This window comes from Selaginella moellendorffii, unplaced genomic scaffold (assembly GCF_000143415.4).
Source record: "Selaginella moellendorffii unplaced genomic scaffold, v1.0 SELMOscaffold_81, whole genome shotgun sequence".
NCBI classification, from domain to species: Eukaryota; Viridiplantae; Streptophyta; class Lycopodiopsida; order Selaginellales; family Selaginellaceae; genus Selaginella; species Selaginella moellendorffii.
In genome coordinates this window covers 130,522-150,658 of record NW_003314342.1, presented here as the reverse complement: position 1 = coordinate 150,658, position 20,137 = coordinate 130,522, and the positions used below count along the sequence as shown (strand labels likewise).

Here is a 20,137-nt window from a genome sequence, read left to right as displayed (position 1 = left end):
CTAGAATTCCTCTTCTAGCTTTGCAAAAACTTTACAAGAGTTTGATTCAAAGTTCCATAGAAATTCCATGCTAATATACTGAACACGAACCTAATACCTTGTCTTCCTTCTCGACCACAGACTCAGTACGGCCGCTTCCAGTCACCCGCAACATTAATCAAAGTGGTAAATGCTACATCGTCTCTTCTCACTGGCAGGCTCTTGACAATCTCTTGGACATTCTAGAGCAATAATGAAAGTGATATCAATAATTATCAAGATTTTATTCATTAAAATTGTTTTTCTTATTTAAGTTAAAGAATGTTAATAATAGAATGTTATTCTATTAATTATATGTTGTTGTTAAAGTTATACTTGTTGACTCTTTAATGTTAACCTGCCAAATGGACTCATGTGACGTAGCTGCTTTTGCAGATTCGACATGAGCACGTAGAGCGCTAGAGTCCCCTGGTTTCATCTCCAAGAGTTTCTCTGCGGCACGAGCTGCATCGATGTTCTTGCCACTACCATGAACTTTGCAAGCGCTGATCAAGCTCTTCCACGCGAGGAAATGCGGCTGGAAGGGCATCACCAGCAGCAGACCTTCAGCCTCGGCAACCAGCCCGGCTCGTCCCAGCACATCTGCCATCGCCTGGAAGTGAATCACATTTGGAGAAATGTTGTACTCGGCCACCATAGATCGAAAGTAGTCGAGTGCCACACGGAGCTTCCCACCGTGATTGCAAGTCAGGAGAATCGCCTGGAAACTTATCTCGTTTCTCGCCGCGCCCTCCATCGCCATGCTACCAAAAAACTCAGCAGCTTTTCGCTCATGGCCATTCTGTGCGCAGCCATGGATCATCGCGTTCCACGACACAATGCTCCGATCAGGCAATGTGGAGAAGATCTTCCCGACCTGCAAGAGATTCCCCCTTTGAGTGCTCGCGGCAAGGATCGCATTCCAGCTCGCTGTGTCTCTCACCGGCATGGCTGTGAAGAGCTCCCGCGCTTGGACGAGGCAATTGCTCTGGATGTAAGCTCCCAGCATCGTGTTCCACGCGGCGCTATCGTGCTGTGGCATTTTGTAACAAGGCTCTGGCATCGATCAAGCTCCCGTGCAAAGCAATTGCCGCCACCATTGCCGTCCAACGACGAGATCGCGCTGTGGCATCCGTGCAAACATCTTCATGGCTTCTTCGAGGTGGCCGTGGTTGGAGTAGGCCACGATCATGGCAGTCCACACCACGTCGTCGCGATAAGGAGCTCGATCGAAGAGAATGCGAGCTTCTTCAAGCTGGTTTCTCTCGGCCAGTGCTGTGATCATTGTCGACCACGATGCAACGTTCCTCTGTGGCATGCCATCAAACAGAGACCTTTCTTCTTGCAGGCTGGACGTTGCCGCTAGCATTGCGTTCCACGAGATTAAGTCGCGCTGTGGCATTTTACTGAAAACCTCCTTGGATTTTTCAATATGCCCAAGCTGGCATATGCAGTGACAAGAACAGTCCATCCCAGCTCGTTGGTTTCGGGGATTCTCATAAAAAAATTTAGCGCATATTTAACAAGATCTTTCTTGCATACCCATTAACCATAACAGTCCAAGAAACTATGTTGTGTTCTAACATTCCATCAAAGATCTGGCTTGCCTGATCCATATGCCCGTTTTGGGCATATGCTGTAAGTAGCGAGTTCCAGCAAGCTACATCCCATTTTGAAACCTGAATAAACAATGCTTGGCATTCCTCTAAGTTTCCATGGTTTGCATGAGCCGTGATAACAGTGACCCATGCAACAATATCCCTTTGTGGCATCTGGTCAAACAGCTCTTTTGCTTCCTCCAGATACCCATTCTGGGCATAAGCGCCAAGCATCAAGTTCCAGGAGAATCTTCTCATCCAGCTCTATGGAAGATGCGAGCGCGCAGATCGAGCATGGCAGGTGTTTATCAGCATCCACGAGCCCGTGTGTTCCCTCAACTTGTTCTTCATAGTTGAATTATACATTCAAAATTGCCGAGAGGAAACTTACGATCACAGAGAGGAGCTAGCTTTCTAGTTACGGTGGCAGCTGCCGCCATACTAGCGCCATCCTCGAGGTGCGATTCCTCCCACGTCCACTCTCATGGCCAGCATCAGCACAAACATGGCAAGCACCGAAAACAAGCCTTGGTTCTTCATGATTTGCTGCTAAAACTAAGAGTTCAACGAGTATATTCGAGAGAAGTAATTTGATCTGTGAGGCCGCTCGTATTTGTAGCTGGAGGCAGCATGCAATGCTGTGGCGTCTCTTGGGGCGGCATCACTTTGTCCTTTGAAAGTTAGTCGAGGAATCGTTCCGTGTTTGTCAATTCCTTTTCTATTTCTATAATGCTAGGACATAGAACAACATGAATCCAGATGAGTAAAGGCACAGTTTATATAATATATATTATTGAAACTCATGCATCACCACGCGCCATTGCTGCCACTGAAAAGGACAAATATCCAAATAAATAGCTGGATCTTGACGATCTTTAGAAGGTTTCATTTCATTTTCGATCGAGAGAGGGGACGTGGTCGGTGTATCTAATTGCTAGACTTTGTCTTGGGAAAGAGATCAGATTTGTTGAAAAATTTGTCTCCACTACTGCGTCTTATTTCCTTCTTGTTGCTTTTCCAAGTTCCACGTCGAGACTAAGAAAAACATATAGATTTGACCCGTTCTAAATTTTTTTGATATTAAATGTGAACCAACTTTCTAGAAAACACATTGACAGTCTCACGGGCATGAAAATTTCAAACACATGAATAGAGGTCACTGAAGATTCATAGGACTCCAAAACGTTTTCGTTCACTCTTATTCAATATATCTCATCCACGCTGTCAGCCCAACTTTTCATGATTCGAGATGCGCTCCCGTGGTTCTTCGAGGTACCAGGCTAGCGAACTTTGGCGATTCTTCAGCAGCGGCTGCGCGCCACCCTCACGGGCATCGATGGCAACTGTTGTCATACCCGTACCAATTGTATTGCACGCAGCGAAATCCATCGGCAGCGCTTGGTGAGCTAGGTGTGCCTGGGCCTGGTTGTGACGCTCCAATCGAGTCGAGCAATCGATCAATCCAGCGATGTATTAATTGGAAGTCGAGGGATTTGGAGAAGAGAGGAGGAGCAAGAGACATTCAGACTTTTTATATCAAGCTGGACAATTTATTTATTATTGCTGGAACTCATCACGATCAGAAAACACGTTATCAGTGTCTTTATTCTTTCTTGGCACTGCAAAATGATGAAATCAAAGGCAATTACGATGCTGATTCTTAACTTGGGCTTACCCCGTGAAACGAGAGGTTTCAGTTGCGCCAGCAGCGATTGTTGCGCCAGCTCCAACCCCTCTGGCAACGGTGGCAACCGTTGTCATACCAATACCACCCCGACTGGCAGCGCTGGGCAGCAGCCTTTGCGATTCCTCCCACGTCCACGCCCATGGCCAGCATCATCACAAACATGGCGAGCGCCAAAAACAACACCAACAAAGCCTTGTTCTCCATGATTTGCTGCTCAGACTAAGAGAAGAGAGAAGTGGTTTGATTTGTGAGGCAGGAGGGGCTCGTATTTATAGCTCGAGGCAGCACACAATGCTTGATGGAGTCTAGAGAGTTGTCTTAGGACGGCATTGCTTAGTCCTTATAGTCAAGTTCCGTGTTTTGAAATTTCTTCTCTTTTCTATAATGCTGGGATCCACATAATTTCTCAGGCGCTCTCCAAATGAGGATCCTTACATGATTTGTTTCTCCCAAGTCAGTCACCCTAGCTCGACAAAATCGCCATTCCTCTTCTACCGTTGCTAAAACCTTACAAGTTCATACTACTTGCAGATAGAGAAAGCCGTTTGGCTCGAAAGATGGAAGTAGTCCTAGTGTTTGAAAGCAACACATGTTCTTGTAAGACCCTCGGCCCCCTCGGCCCGTGTAGGAGCTGGAGTGGTTGATGGTATTCCTCTCTAGGTCATCCAGCTCAAGCTCCAAAGAATAATTTCTCACGAAACCATGCTGTTCTCAAAACATAAGCAAGTAATTGCCCAGCAAATGCTGGGTGGTTGGTTCTGGTTGCCAGCCTCAGCTAATTCGACTAGACTAGAAGTGCACGGCTATGACTGAATCTGGGTGATTAGCAAGTAGATAGAGAGCTTCTATTCCTCTTCCTCAGCAGCACCACATGCACCAACAGTGGCAGGCAGTAGCTATCATGCCTTTTCTCCGTGGCAGCCCATCGTGATTTTTACTTTGCCCAATTCCAGCAGCAGTGGCAGCTACACTATTACGCCCCTCTCCTGGTGCAACCAAAGCCCTGCAATGTATGGCTGAGGCCAAAGCAGTGGCATGGTGATTTTGACGATGCTAGGCCTGAGCCATCACCTACAGCCAAAAATGCCACTATCACCGAGTGGAGAGATTTCAGTAGGGCAAATGCCACCAAGTGGATTGACGGTTATGCCCTAACCCAAGCTCCTCCAACCTCATGAGACAGTGCTTTGCGTGGCATTGGGGCATGGGGAGAGTGATTGCTGGACGGGAATTTGGTTCTCATAGCAAATGCACAAGGCAGCAGTTGCTGATAGTGCCTGAGGTCTTCACTAGAGAATTCTAGAGTCTTCAAGAAGCTCCTGAGGAGAACAGAGGACATGCTGACCTGTATTGGAATAGTCTACAACCAAGGCATTTTCTGCAAGCATCAAACCAGCGCCTATTTGCCAGAAAGTGGTGCTTCACATTTATATCTGGAGCATCTTGATGCCTTTTGTGACACTTTGGTAGAGGCCATATGCATATCCCACCACCCGATGTAAGAGATGACCAAATGTCCACAGTTTTTAAGAGCATTAGCTTCAAGGGAAATGTCGCTGCGGTGTAATATAACAACACAACGGCAGCTTGCCCATCCAAGCTCTTGCAAGATGCTTTTTCACCTGAAGACCACAGAAGCTTGGAGGATGAGAGGCAAAGTGCTTGATACCTTTGTTCAGCCGTTACCTACTCTAGGCATCTTATGGGAATTGTGCTTGCTCTTGAGTGAGTTTTTGATGGAGTGGCATCTGCATATCCAAACTTTAGTGAGCTTTTCTCTGCTTGGAAGCCATCAGAGATATATTGACTTAAAGGAATCTTGGCAAGCTTCTGTGAGAGCCTAGCCAATCTCCCAACTATGGCAAGCTCAAGCAATTGGTGTGCTAGCTCTTTGCCTTTTATCATTTGTTATGAGATATGAGATTTGGGAGCTTGATACAAGTTACTACAATGTCTTGACACTCATTTAAGTACATGACACACCATGTTATCCTGGCTCCACTCTTTTTGCATCGACTTGGCATGCTGTTAAGGTGGCATGCATGAAGCTTCAAATGTATGTATAAGGTCTCCTGGCATTGATCCTTTAGAGTGATGAACACCATCATTCATTCATATATAGAGCTCGTTCACTTGCACCCTCTCTCTCTCTCTCTCTCTCTCATATACCAATGAGGTCGTGACGGAAGATGGATGTGCCACAGTAAAATCTTTAGCAGCTCCAAAAGGATCATAAGGCATTGGCACAAGCCAATCTCCGGTTACATAGTTAAATCTAACAGCTTCATAGTCAGCCCCAATCTTCTACTTCGTTTTTTTTTTTAACCAAGTGAAATTGCAAATTCTCATGCAGCTTTACCATTTCCACAAATACTGTAAAAGTGGGTCTCTTCTCTCCAGCAGCGCCCTCTCGTGGTTTCCCCCTTTGTTTAAAAAGAGTGACCCTGGTATCACATTCTGTTCAATGATACAGATTGGGAGTGAAGAAGGATCTGGGATCGACTTACACAGTGTTTGCTATTGACATTCCCTGGGACTATTCTGCACTACAAGAACGTTTTTCGGGCTGGTCTCTGTGACGATGTGAAAGACTTACTCGGAGCCCATCAACCTTGTAGTTCGTTGTGATAACCAGCCCCAAGAAGATTGCTTGGAATGTCACAACTCACACGTCCATATCACAGATGCCTCATGTTATTTCCTCCCCTCTAGCTGATGGCAATGATGCCAATGCAAATTGATGTTGTTTGTTGTTGCCACCTCACACCTGCACAATGACAGCACATCGACAACCATTTGAAACCAGCTTGAAGAAGCTTGCATTCCCTTTGATCAAGCTCCCTACCACGATGATGTGGGTGTGGATTGCCATGATCTTGGCCTACTCCAACCACAGCCACATTAGTCCTCCCTCTACCATGTTAAATATTCCTTCAGATTATTTTTGCCCCACTACAATTGTTGCAACTTTGCTGGATAGACCATTTTCTGGTCATGACGGGCGACTAGGACTACTGCTGCATGATCGATCTGTTTGGGCACGCTGGGCAGCTCTGGAATGCCCAAGTGATTGTCAGGAGCCTGCCAGTGAGAAGAGACGATGTAGCTTTTACCACTTTGCTTGCAGCATACAATGTTGCAGGTGGCCGCAGTGATTCTGTGGTCGAAATGGAAGACAAGAACTCTGAGTTTCATGTCCAGTATATTAGCATTGAAGTTCTATGGAACTTTGATTGTAAAGTTTTGGCAAAGCTGCGAGAGTGACTTTGGAGATAAGGATTTGAAGGGTTAGAAAAAGAAGAATTGGCAGACACGGAAATGCTTTATTTCGTTAAAGTGGAACTTATTCAGTAAAGTGGGACATTAATTAGCATGTGTCCACATGCCATTTCCTAGTACTTAATTAATATTTATTAATATTTCTATCAGTTTTTTAATTTATTTTTTATATTTCACAATATTATAACACAAAATCATATGAAAAGTTTTTAATTTATAAATTATAAAGCTAAAACTTCAATTTTTTATTGTTGTTATAAAAATGGCATGTGGCCATACACCATAAGTGGGATAATGAAAAGTTCCACTTTAATGAAATAAAGCATGGAACCATTTTTTATTCTTCCAGAGATCAGAAATAAGCCCAAGACAACTCTCCAGACTATCTAACATTTTGTGCTGCCTCGAGCTATAAATACGAGCCCCTCCTGCCTCACAGATCAAACCATTTCTCTTTAATATACAAGCCTACTTGATCTTAGTCTGAACAGCAAATCATGGAGAACAAAGTTTTCTTGGTGATGTTTTTGGCGCTTGCCATGTTTGTGATGATGCTGGCCATGGGCATGGACGTGGGAGGAATCGCAAAGGCTGCTGCCCAACACTGCCAGCCGAGGAGGTATTGGTATGACAACAGTTGCCACCATTGCCAGAGGGGTTGGGTCTGGCGCAACTGAATCCTCCCATTTTGAGGGGTAAGCCCAACTTAAGAATCAGCATCATAATTCTTCTAAACTCATCATTATGGGTGTGGAAACAAGAATAAAAGACTGATAGCGTGTTTTCTGTATGGCATTGCATGAGATCTAGCAATAATATATAAACCGTCTAAGCCCTATTTTTCATCTGGATTCGCAGTTTCATTTCAAGAGTTTACTGGATTTTGACTCCAGAGAGCTTTTCTTGTGTGGCACTTTTACTTGCTTCTTCGTGTTGCAACCTTTGTTCCATAGCCCAACATTATAGAAAAGAGAAGGAATTGACAAACATGGAACTGCTAACTTTCAAATAGATGCCTTTACAAGAGGTGCCACTCAATATGATGAACATCACTTCCCTCTAATATAATAGAGCTTGTTTCTTTTAGTTATTGCATCAAATCATGAAGAACATGGTGTTGTTTCTGGCGCTTGCCATGGTTTTTGGCCATGGGAGTGGATGTGGGAGAAATTGCCTGGTATTAGTACGATGATGCCCTTGATGGTGGCACTGATATGGCGGCACCAGAGAGCTCTTTGTGGTGGTTTTGGAGATCTTTTGCATACAACTCACAGTGTGTTATCGGGGCGAAATGAAATGTTAATGAATAAGAACAATTCAGGATTTTCAAGCTGTAATAAATATGAAGAAGAATTGACTAGTCATTTCAAGTCCCTGAAATACCTTTTTACAAAGGGAAACGGCCAGAGTGGGCATATAATTTTGCAAGAAGGATGATGGCTAATACCTCCAAACCAAGATTCTCTAGCAAACAGATAAAAGCCTGCTAAGTCATGTCGCTTTGTGAAAACTCGCAGTCTCTACTGCTGGTAGATAGAAAGGCAGAAATCTTGAGATGTCTTCTAACTATCTTGGTAGCAAACTCCCAACACCCAAGGAAAGAAAAAAGGCTTTAACATTTGTCTCAAGGCATCTGCTTGGAAATCTGGCCATCTCTGACAGTTGGCGGTGGAATATGCAAAGTGTCAAGAAAGCCATTTAAATGCTCTAAATAAATGTTCACTGGCTAAACGCCAATACAGGTCAGCACGTCCGCTTTTCTCCTCTTCTGTTTGCTTCCTGAAGACTTGAGCATTCTCTAGGGAGGAGTTAAAGCACTATTAACAACTGCCACCCTGGGCATTTTTTATGTGAACAAAATCCTCGTCTATCAATATGCCCGAATGTCGCCACAGAGGTGCAGGACCTGGAGGTGGGGATAACCGTTCCATTTAATGGCATTTGATACGCTGATAGTGGCATTTCCTGCCCGGATGGCCTAGCATCGTCAAAATCACCATGCCACATTCAATCCAGGACATCAAATGCTTTGGCCTCAGCCATCGCAGGGCATAGACGCTTCAGCGGGAGAAGGGCGCCGTAGTGTTGCTGCTGCCACTGCTGTTGGCATTGGGCAACAGTACTTGGGGGCAAAATTGGGATGGATTGCCACGAAGAAGAGGCATGATAGACATACTCCTCCTGCTGCTGCCACTGCTGGTGGTGGTGCTGGAGCCAGCCAGGAAGAGGAGTATAAACTTTCTCCCATCCTATCTACTTGCTATTCACCAAGATTCAAGCGGGCAACCAGAACTAGATGATGACCGAGAGAGCGTGGAGACAAAGAGACAACATAAGTGAGAGAGTATGTAATTTTCCATGGAAATACCAAACCACTCCAGCCCTTAACACGGGCTGAGGGTCTTACAAGAACATGTGCTGCTTTCAAACTCCCTGGCTTTCTCTATCTGCTAGCTTGTGGTATGAACTCCTAAAGTTTTAGCAACGCTAGAAGAGGAATGGCGATTTAATGATCTTCATTTGAATGGTTGGAGAGATATTACATATCAAACTAATATAACAAGATTACTTTTCTTAGTCTGAGCAGCAAATCATGGAGAACAAGGCTTTCTTCATGTTGTTTTTGGTGCTCGCCATGTTTGTGATGAGGCTGGCCATGGGCGTGGACGTGGGAGCCAGTCGGGGTGGTATTGGTATGACAATAGTTGCCACCGTTGCCAGAGGGGTTGGAGCTGGCGCAACTCGTTTCACGGGGTAAGCCCAAATTAAGAATCAGAATCATAATTGCCTTTGATTCCATCATTCTTCAGTGCCGAGGGTCTGGGAACAAGAAATAATGACACTGATAACGTGTTTTCTGTATCGTGAGATGCTGGCAGCATGAGTTCCAGCAATAATATATAAATTGTCCAGGCCTTGATATCAAACGTCTGAATCTCTCCTTGGAATGGCAGCCGCTCCATCCGCTGAAAAATTGCCAAAGTTTGCGAGCCTCAGCCTCGAGTGGATGAGATATATAGAATAAGAGTGATCGAAAATGTTTTGGAGTCCTACTGTGATCTCTATCCCCTGAGACTGTCAGTGATAAATATGGTGTGTTTTCTGGAAAGTTGTTGCTGCAGTGTAACTTTCACAATGTATGGACTTTTAAACTTGAACAGAACATGAATATATATATATATATAAAGAAATCCTAGCTTTTGCACTAAATTTTATATTATATAATATTAAATAAAATAAAATATATTTCTGTCAAAGTGTGCCATCTTAGTCTCGACGTGGAACTTGGAAAAGCAACAAGATGGAAATATGACACAGTAGTAGAGACTATTACAAATCTGGTCTCTTTCCCAAGACAAAGTCTAGCAATTACATACACCAACCATGTCCTCTCTCTCGATCGAAAATGAAATGAAACCTTCTAAAGATCGTCAAGATCCAACTATTTATTTGGATATTTGTCCTTTTCAGTGGCAGTGAAGTCTATAGCAATGGCGCGTGGTGATGCATGAGTTTCAATAATATATATTATATAAACTGTGCCTTTACTCGTCTGGATTCATGTTCTATGTCCCAGCATTATAGAAAAGAAAAGGAATTGACAAACATGGAACGATTCCTCGACTAACTTTCAAAGGACAAAGTGATGCCGCCCCAAGAGACGCCACAGCATTGTATGCTGCCTCCAGCTACAAATACGAGCGGCCTCACAGATCAAATCACTTCTCTCGAATATACTCGTTGAACTCTTAGTTTTCGCAGCAAATCATGGAGAACCAAGGCTTGCTTGGTGTTGTTTTCGGTGCTTGCCATGTTTGTGCTGATGCTGCCCATGAGAGTGGACGTGGGAGGAATCGCACCTCGAGGATGACGCTAGTATGGCGGCAGCTGCCACCGTAACTGGAAAGCTAGCTCCTCTCTGTGATCGTAAGTTTCCTCTGGGCAATTTTAAATGTATAATTCAACTATGAAGAACAAGTTGAGGGAACACACTATGACCACCGTTTCCTTTGTACTGCACAAATCCAATTGCCCCATGTACGCTTATTCGCCATTGACAAATCAAAGCTCTATCTTGTCAGTCGAGAGAGTTTACTGTATTTCAGGAAAACGCCGGTAAAAGCAAAGGAAATGATCGATGAGAGGAATCACAACCACGCAGACGTACCGATTGAAGCCTCTAGAACAGGCCGTGGACGATCTAGAGCGGCGCGCATCGTCGCTCGACGACGACTACGCGCAACTCCTCACAGCTTGCATCCAGGAAAGAGATTTGCGTCAAGGCGCCAGGCTCCACGCGCTCATCCTTGGCAGCAGCCACCACCAATCCAACAGGTACCTCGCAAATCTTCTCATCCAGCTCTATGGAAGGTGCGAGCGCGCGGATCGAGCATGGCAGGTGTTTATCAGCATCCACGAGCCCAACAGATTCTCCTGGAACTTGATGCTTGGCGCTTATGCCCAGAATGGGTATCTTGAGGAAGCAAAAGAGCTGTTTGACCAGATGCCACAAAGGGATATTGTTGCATGGGTCACTGTTATCACGGCTCATGCAAACCATGGAAACTTAGAGGAATGCCAAGCATTGTTTGATCAGGTTCCTGAATGGGATGTAGTTTGCTGGAACTCGCTACTTACAGCATATGCCCATAACGGGCATATGGATCAGGCAAGCCAGGTTTTTGATGGAATGCTAGAACACAACATAGTTTCTTGGACTGTTATGGTTACTGGATATGCAAGAAAAGGTCTTGTTAACGATGCACTAAATTGGTTTATGAGAATCCCCGAAACCAACGAGCTGGGATGGACTGTTCTTGTCACTGCATATGCCCAGATTGGGCATATGGAAAAAGCCAAGGAGCTTTTCAGTAAAATGCCACACCGCGACATAATCTCGTGGAACGCAATGCTAGCGGCAACGTCCAGCTTGCAAGAAGCAAGGTCTCTGTTTGATGCCATGCCGCAGAGGAACGTTGCATCGTGGTCGACAATGATCACAGCGCTGGCCGAGAGAAACCAGCTCGAAGAAGCTCGCATTCTCTTTGATCGAGCTCCTTCTCACGACGACGTGGTGTGGACTGCCATGATTTTGGCCTACTCCAACCACGGCCACCTCGAAGAAGCCATGAAGATGTTTGCACGGATGCCACAGCGCGATCTCGTCGCTTGGACGGCAATGGTGGCGGCAATTGCTTTGCACGGGAGCTTGATCGATGCCAGAGACTTGTTCGACAAAATGCCACAGCACGATAGCGTCGCGTGGAACACGATGCTGGGAGCTTACATCCAGAGCAATTGCCTCGTCCAAGCGCGGGAGCTCTTCACAGCCATGCCGGTGAGAGACACCGCGAGCTGGAACGCGATCCTTGCCGCGAGCGCTCAAAGGGGGAATCTCTTGCAGGCCGGGAAGATCTTCTCCACATTGCCTGATCGGAGCATTGTGTCGTGGAACGCGATGATCCATGGCTGCGCACAGAATGGCCATGAGCGAAAAGCTGCTGAGTTTTTTGGCAGCATGGCGATGGAGGGCGAGGCAAGAAACGAGATAAGTTTCCAAGCGATTCTCCTGACTTGCAATCACGGTGGGAAGCTCCGTGTGGCACTCGACTACTTTCGATCTATGGTGGCCGAGTACAGCATTTCTCCAAATGTGATTCACTTCCAGGCGATGGCAGATGTGCTGGGACGAGCCGGGCTGGTTGCCGAGGCTGAAGGTCTGCTGCTGGTGATGCCCTTCCAGCCGCATTTCCTCGCGTGGAAGAGCTTGATCAGCGCTTGCAAAGTTCATGGTAGCGGTAAGAACATCGATGTTGCAACTCGTGCCGCAGAGAAACTCTCGGAGATGAAACCAGGGGACTCGGCGCTCTACGTGCTCATGTCAAATCTGCAAAAGCAGCTGCGTCAACCTTTATAACTTTAACAAGATTTAGTGAATAGAATAACATAATGCAGCGGATGGCTGAAGCATAGACCACTTTCTGGTCATGTGCTCCCGTTGCTGATCATTACTGCTGCATGATCGATCTATTTGGGCGTGCTGGGCAGGTCTGGAATGCCCAAGAGATTGTCAAGAACCTGCCAGTGAGAAGAGACTACTTTGCTTGCTTGCGGGTGACTTGAAGTGGCCGTACTGAGTCTGTGGTCAAAATGGAAGACAAGAACTCTATGTCAGGTTTGTGTCTAGTATAATATCATCCAAGTTTTGTGGAACTTTGAGTCAAACTCTTGTAAAGTTTTGGCATTGCTAGAGTGACTTTTGAGATAACCATTTGAAGGGTTGGAGAAGCATTATAGAAAGAAAAACAAAAAGAATTGGCAAACACAGAACCATTTTTACTCAACTAACTTTCAAATATTCTTCCAGAGATAAGAAATAAGTGAATCCGTCCCAAGACAACTCTCTAGACTCCATCTAACATTTTGTAATGCCTTGAGCTATAAATGTGACCCCCTCCTGCCTCACAGATCAAATCATTTCTCTCTAGTATACAAGCCTACTTGATCTTAGTCTGAGTAGCAAATCATAAGAAACAAGGCTTTTTTGGTGATGTTTTTGGTGCTTGCCATTTTTGTCAACGGGGTTTTTATTATTTAGCCTTTATAAAATCATAGAGTTTGGTTTCAACATGTTCAAAATCGCGGGGAGGGATGGGGCAAGAGGGACAAAGTTGAATTGGAATTGATGTATTCCATGTGCATTAAGTCCTCTATGAGGAACTTGATAAACTTGTTGGGGTGTGTGTGTGTGTGTTGGGGGAAGGGGGGGCACACATACCGTCATTCTTAGACATGTGCTACCATAGCCATAGTGGATCTCCTCTAGCCTTTGTCTCTAAAAAATAGCCATAGAGTGCATTCTCTATCAATTTTTCCTTGTCTCCTCTTTTGGTAATTGTACATAGTTGGGCTGCTAAAGAGACAATCAAGGGGACCAAACCTTTGAGATCATTGCTCATGCCAAGAGGTTTTTGTTATTGAACAGCTTGGCACAACAAACTTTCTAAATCTCTGCAAAAGTACATGCCTTGAAAACATCAAAGAGCTTGTGGTGGAGATGTGTAATATGTATACATGAATGGTTAAGTTGATCAAAGTGTAGGTTTTTGTTGTGTCTCCACTTCCATGTGTTTTGCATTTAATTTTTCCTTAGAGGAAGCTTCCCAAAGCACTGATTTGTAAGTCATAACCATGCCACCTTGAGAGGTTTGTTTGAGAATTGTTATGGAGCCTTCCCACACCTTATATGCAGCAAAACATTCCCAAAATTTATGGCATTGTGTCTTAGTTGCTCCATAGACTTTGCAAGCTATGTCTAGGAGGTGGATTGCTGTCAGTGAGGGGAGGTGCTCTTACTAGGCAAGATACGTGAAGTATTGGGTTTTGGCAGACCAACAACTTTTTTAGATTTTCGTCACACATTCTGAATAGTTCTAGGAGTGGATATGTTGAGCTCTTGCTTTTATAATGAACATAGACTAGACTAGGAAATAGATCAATTTTTTGCCAAGCTTGGTCTCATATTGAAAGAAATCTTTGCATGTGGTGCCCCTCCATTGCCACTCCACTAGGTCCCTTTCCAGTTTGTCTAGTATTTATTGTTAAAACCAATAGAAGTGGGCATATCAATTCTGTGGTACATAAGGGTCTACATTTGCCATCTTCTTCTCCATTTGGATAATATGGATTGGCTTGGCGTGACAGAGATTTGGGAGTTCCTTATATTCAAGGGTGTAGTCTTCTGGCATGTCTTGCCTTAAAGATTTGTCCAAAGATCATATTAAGGAGAGTGCAAATGATATTATCCTTTAGCTTCCACCATCGATGGAAAGGGGTCTCAAGCAATTAGAGTGTCTCCAAGCATGATTGTCTAGTGAGGTGGAAGACAGGTTGAAATCAGGAAATTAGAAGAACATGTTTGAAAGCAGGAAACTATCCTTCTCAACGCGCTGCATAATCACAAACAACATTCTACTTGGTGCAATCTAGTTCTTGGCATCGTGCTGGAATATGGACCAATGAATGATCCACAAAATGAACTAACTCATTAGGACATATGTTTGGAATGGCTCTCATGTGTCTTGAGAGGCAGAGCTAAATTGAATTGGTGATCTGCCACATTACCTAACCACAAAGAAGCCCTCAACATCATAAACATTGAAGAATAATGCAAAGTGCTCATCTTCAAAATTTTCATATGGATGCTTATGCTAGGGAACTAGCCATGGAAAATGTCACTCGTAACCAGTTCTTTAAGGTCCTTCTAAATCCTTCTAAATCATCATGAACACACTCGATAGAACTGGGCACCGAATGAACAATGGTTATTTTCATATGCAAAGCTAAAAATACATACATTCTCAAAAAAACTCTTTAAAGTTTAGTGTCAACTCAAATGTAAATTGTTGCAAAAACAACCCCATTCCAAAGAACAATAGGTGGTTCTAGTAAGCTTGGAGAGCTGAAAGATTGCAGCCTGAACCAAACATGCCAGGACCTCCACAAATCGGGATTATGCACCTTTACAAAGGCAAATACTAAGAAAACCAGACAACCAACAACTATGATCAAATCAAAGCCTTTTGTAATCTAGACATCTCATGCTTTCCATGTTTGTGATAATGCTGGCCATGGGGCATGGACATGGGAGGAATCACAAAGGTTGCTACAACACTATCAGCTAGAGTGGTTTGACACTGTTGCTAGAGGGGTTGGAGCTGGCACAATTGAAACCTCTAATTTCAAGGGGTAAGCCCAACTCAAATCCTTTAAATTCATTATTATCCAATGCTAGGTTCTTGAGTTTGGAAACAAGAATAAATGACATTGACAGTGTATGAGATCCAACAATAATATATACTATCTATGATATAAAATGTCTATTCTCTCTATTTTTCATTTGGATTTAGAACTTCATTTAGTGTGTTTACTTGATTTTGACTCTAAGAAGCTTTTTTTGTATAGCACTTTCATTTGCTTCTTTGTTATAAACTTCTTTCTAAACCACAACATTGGCAACAGGCCCAAAAATCAAATGTATATATAATCTAATTTTCTTAAATGTAAAATTTATGCATAAATGAAAATTTATATATTTTATTGCTTACAAACTAAATTTTAGAAAAAAAAAATGAAAACTTTCATCACCATAAGCCATTATATTAGCAATTGTCGATAAGGTAGTCATTGCTTGCAACTTACTATTCCATGTAACCACTCCATCACCAAGGAAAAAGAAAGTTAAATGTAGACTTCCTACCATCTAAATCCCCAGCATAGTTTATATTGGTATAGCCTCACAAAATAAAAGCTCAACTAGAAACTTGGCCACCTCTAATAAGCAATGTCTGGGTGCAAATATATCAAGCATCCAATGACCTGGCAATGTGGCATATGCCTCTTAGCCTTGCTAGAAGTTGACAAATGAGTACTTGCTTGCATTAAAATAACAGAAGGATTAAGGATTTCAAGCCTAAACCTATCCTCTATATAAGCTTGTTGTGAGAGTCTCATTAACTCTTAGTCATTCCCAAGGAAAGTATTCACAAAGCCAACTTGCATATCACATTTAGCTCCTAACTTTTACTTGATTTCAGCAAGGAGTGTTTTGTTGTTGGAAACAAAGAGCCCATCATCCACATAGAAGGCCAAAAATGACCAAGGCACCATCCTCCAACTTCATAAAAATGTTTAAATCAACATGGGCTTTCTAGAATCCAAGAGAAATCAAAACAATTTTCTTATACCAAATATATGGACATATAAAGGCTTGTTCAGCCTGTAAATCCTCTTGCTTCAAGGATGTAAACCTCTTCAGGAATTTCTTCATGTGGAAAAACTGTCTTCACATCCATCTACTCCACATAAAGATCATGCATTTTCACAATTGGGCTAGGTTTCTGTAAAGTCAATACCTTAGATCAAATGAAGCCTCTCACCACAAGTATGGCTTTGAAGCATTGCACTTCTTTTGGTGGTCCAGCTTTCACACAAAGTAGAAGCTTTGTCAAAATGACATTAGCATTGTCAGAAACAAATTTAGAAATGTACCAAGTCTCATTTTTCTCATGAGCTCACATCTCATCAGCTATAGCTTGATCCCATGTAGCAGCATAAGGAGATTTCTTAGCTTGAGCAAGCATAACAAGAATTTGCATCTTCACAGCTGTAAACATGGTCATCAAACTTAAGAGGCTTTGGCAGCTGCTCATGCTCACCTTTCAACTTACTCTTGCTGATAAGCTCTGATATATGTCAAAGGGTGTCTAGAGTGGCTAAGAAATTGGACAATATCTTGATCACGAGTTTATGCTCAGGCTGCTCAAGAACTAGGGACTTAGTTAGGATCATATGCAAGAACCCTGTCATGACCAAGAACTCATCCCTTAGAATTATTAGGAATTCAGGATACCACCTTTTCAGGCTTAGTAAGTTGCACCACCTATTCAAGCTCAAAAGGTAAGCAATCCACACCACCTGTCCAGGCTTAGGATCTTGTGTCATAGCAAAGGTCAAAGCTCCCCTTGCAGCTGGAGCATACAAACAGCCACGTCGAGGATGAGGATCATTATCATTCTCATGGACTAAAGAACATAGGTTGGAATCTCCCCCTTCTTTCTCCATAAGGAAAACTTGTAGAAGGAACTCCCAGTGTCATAAACTCAATGCTCATCAAAGATCACATCTCAACTCATGAACTCTTTGCTTGAGTTTAGGTGAAGGAGTCAATATCCTTACTATAGCCCAAATTGGATTTAACATTCAACTTTCTATGGAGCTCATTAGGAACATCTTAAGATCATGATAGGGCATGGCCACTTAGAGAGAGAGAGAGAGAGAGAGAGAGAGAGAGAGAGAGAGAGAGAGAGAGAGAATATTTTAATTCTTGGAATATTCCCCATCCTTCTTGTATAAAACCCTTGCCCCACAAAAGCAAAAAGGAAGCATTTGTGAAGAACATTAGAGCAATTCTCGTGTTTGAGCGAGTGTTAAGGGAGTGCCCCTCATCCCCCTAACAAAGATATCTATGCATGAATGTTGTCCAGTCCAAGTTTTATAAAGTGTTTTGTCTTGAACAACTGTAATTAACACCCTATTACACATAAAGACAACTGTACAATCCCAAAACTTGGGAGGAAGACTAACATCAACTATGTCCTAGCTGGCTCTATTCAGTAGTGTATGGAACTCCTCCATTAGAGTAGAGAACTTTGATATGCAAATCAAGCTAGTTCTGCACTTCATGCTTATAAGCTTTAAATGTAGGCAAATTTTCCTTAGTACAGACCTTATAGCTTTATCTATGAATGAAATAAAATACCTCTTAAATGGACTATACAAGTCTAAGTGCACCAGCTGGAGAGGACCTATCATATGAATACTCTTGCTAAAGTTGAACAAGCAACCATGTTGCTTGCCCATTATGCATGGTTTGCATAATAGCATTGAAGAAGGCGTGATGGCTAAGCCTTCAACCATATGGTCTTATTGCAACTGTTGAATCATTTTGTAGTTCATATGGCAAAGCTGATGATGCCATTGGATATCTACAACTCCCCCTAAAGATGAACTCACAGTAGCCATTATCATCATATCTAGCAACTTAGGATACAAACTTCATAATCCATCTGGAAAAACCATCCTATCTTACTTGCAAAAGCCACATATCCAACCTCTAAATGTATGATCTTGACACAATCATCGTGTCGAATCTTTACTCTATCATTTGTCCAAGGGACACCAAGAAATGTTGAGCCTTGGGAATGTACCACACATGCTTGACTGGAACCACCAAGTCTATTAGTAGTCACACTTGAATTGTGCCTACACCTTTAACTGTTAACAAGATATTAGCTATGAGTTGCACTTGGCCTGTGCATTGCCTTAGCTCTAAGAATAACTCATACTCAAAAGTTGAATAATTTTTTAACAATAATTCATGGGACAATCCCTACTCAGGATCCTATATTTCAAGTTGAATTCTTGCTTGGTTCCTAGTTTTTCATCCTTGCTATTGGAGCACTTGTTTCCAAGTCCATTAAAAACAGAGGAGCACCCTTCTCGTGCTTGTTGATTGCCATGAGTCATCATGGCAATCTCTTCCTGCTCAGCAGATTTGCCTTTGCCAACGATGGTCTTCTCATACTGCATGAGCTCAGCAAAAATTTGCCACTGGGTGATGTCGGGAATTTTCTTGATGTATCTAAGATATGAGACTTCATGGCACCAAGTTGCAAGTCCTTTACAAAAGACAGCATTGAACTCTTGATATGTAACACCGCAATCTGGATCCAGTAGCAGAATATCCACCACCTTACACTAGAGCCAAGTGATGTAATCTTGTACTTGCTCATTGGGCTGCTGCTCCAAGCTGTAAAGTTCATTGAGTGCTATAGATGCCTGGAAACAACAAGAAGAGAAGTAAGTTGGGCTTCTCTTTCTTTTATATTTAACCTTTGCAGGTCTGGGACACGGCTTTCACTGACAAGAGCTGCCTGACAATTTTTCTGCAGAACGGGCTGAAAGTGGTTTAATTAAGACCTCAAAGGACCTCTGGATGCAATGATGGCCCAGAACGGGATAGCCTCTGGGAGCTGCAACTGTTTGCACACGAGCTCTTCATGTAACAGTAAATTTTGTGATTGGATCTAGAAAATATAAAAGAAAAAAATGCTTTTATTTTACAAGAATGTTCTTACCTCAAGATTCTATGCACTTTCCTATTCCTCTTCAGACTAGTATATTTTAGGTCTATCCACTACAATTAGTGTGGATGAATCTTTGAGGATATTAACTTCAAAGATTTTGTCTCAAAAGTGATAATGATTATGCAAACTTTTGGAAGGATAAATTTAAATAGTATACCAAGATGCATTTTTTTATTGGTATAAAAAGAAAACCTCTTGAACACAGGTTTCCTCAAGGATACAATGCTAGAGTGGCATCACTTTATCCTTTGAAAGTTAGTCAAGGAAATCGTACAGACCACATTTTTTGTTTTTTCACAGTTTATAATATATATTATTGTTGAATTCATGCATCAATTGCTATTGACTTCACTGCCACCAAAAAGAACAAAAATCCGTGTTTTATATACATGGTGTATGTACTTGATAGACTTTGTCTTGGGAAAGAGATCAGATTGTTGTTTTGTCTCCACTTGTCATATTTCCATCTTGTTGCTTTTCCAAGTTCACTTTCATTGACAAGAATATATATTAGTTTATTTAAAGCTGAACACTTTACACCCTTGGATAGCTTTCTTTCTTTTTTATTTTTCATGTTCTAAATTTTCTTGTCATTCTGGTTATTGCGAACGTTCAACAACTTTCCAGAAAACACATTGACAGAATTCCAAACACGTATATAGAGATCGACTCCAAAATATTTTCATATTCTATGTATCTCATCCACGCTGTCAACCCAGCAAGCTTTGGCGATTCTTCACCGGAGGCAGCGGCTGCTATTCCCCTTGCTGGCATCGATGGCCTCTGTTGTCATACCCGTACCAATTGCAGTGCATGCAGCGAAATCCATTCCAGTACCATCCTTTGCG

At 42.8% G+C, this 20,137-nt stretch overlaps 3 protein-coding genes and 1 long non-coding RNA gene across 4 annotated transcripts; 1 reads left to right on the top strand and 3 right to left on the bottom strand.

The window, feature by feature from the left end:
* Positions 1 to 122: 122 nt before the first annotated feature.
* On the bottom strand, positions 123 to 1,060 carry LOC112341338 (pentatricopeptide repeat-containing protein At2g22070-like). Its single transcript, XM_024661267.1, has 2 exons — positions 377 to 1,060; positions 123 to 221 (listed from the first exon to the last, which is right to left on the bottom strand). Exons 1-2 carry the CDS (start codon positions 1,058 to 1,060, stop codon positions 123 to 125), a joined length of 783 nt encoding a protein of 260 aa, XP_024517035.1.
* A 24-nt stretch (positions 1,061 to 1,084) lies between these two features.
* LOC112341337 (pentatricopeptide repeat-containing protein At4g02750-like) lies at positions 1,085 to 1,874 on the bottom strand. Its single transcript, XM_024661266.1, has 2 exons — positions 1,626 to 1,874; positions 1,085 to 1,459 (listed from the first exon to the last, which is right to left on the bottom strand). The coding sequence occupies exons 1-2, from the start codon at positions 1,872 to 1,874 to the stop codon at positions 1,085 to 1,087; spliced, it is 624 nt and encodes a 207-aa protein (XP_024517034.1).
* Positions 1,875 to 2,788: 914 nt separating this feature from the next.
* Positions 2,789 to 3,553, bottom strand: LOC112341368. The gene is made up of 2 exons (XR_002990524.1): positions 3,292 to 3,553; positions 2,789 to 3,235 (listed from the first exon to the last, which is right to left on the bottom strand). It is a non-coding gene; the product is annotated as an uncharacterized LOC112341368 (long non-coding RNA).
* Positions 3,554 to 10,720: 7,167 nt separating this feature from the next.
* LOC112341336 (pentatricopeptide repeat-containing protein At4g02750-like) lies at positions 10,721 to 12,499 on the top strand. Its single transcript, XM_024661265.1, has one exon. It carries the CDS (start codon positions 10,721 to 10,723, stop codon positions 12,497 to 12,499), a length of 1,779 nt encoding a protein of 592 aa, XP_024517033.1.
* Positions 12,500 to 20,137: the final 7,638 nt, after the last annotated feature.

Coding starts and splice junctions, on each gene's coding strand:
- LOC112341336 (XM_024661265.1), top strand. CDS start 10,721: ATGAGAGGAATCACAACCACGCAGACGTACCGATTGAAGCCTCTAGAA.
- LOC112341337 (XM_024661266.1), bottom strand. CDS start 1,874: ATGAGAAGATTCTCCTGGAACTTGATGCTTGGCGCTTATGCCCAGAAT. Junction 1,460..1,625: donor AAAACGGGCATATGGATCAG/GCAAGCCAGATC, acceptor TGCATATGCCAG/CTTGGGCATATTGAAAAATC.
- LOC112341338 (XM_024661267.1), bottom strand. CDS start 1,060: ATGCCACAGCACGATAGCGCCGCGTGGAACACGATGCTGGGAGCTTAC. Junction 222..376: donor CACATGAGTCCATTTGGCAG/GTTAACATTAAA, acceptor TTATTGCTCTAG/AATGTCCAAGAGATTGTCAA.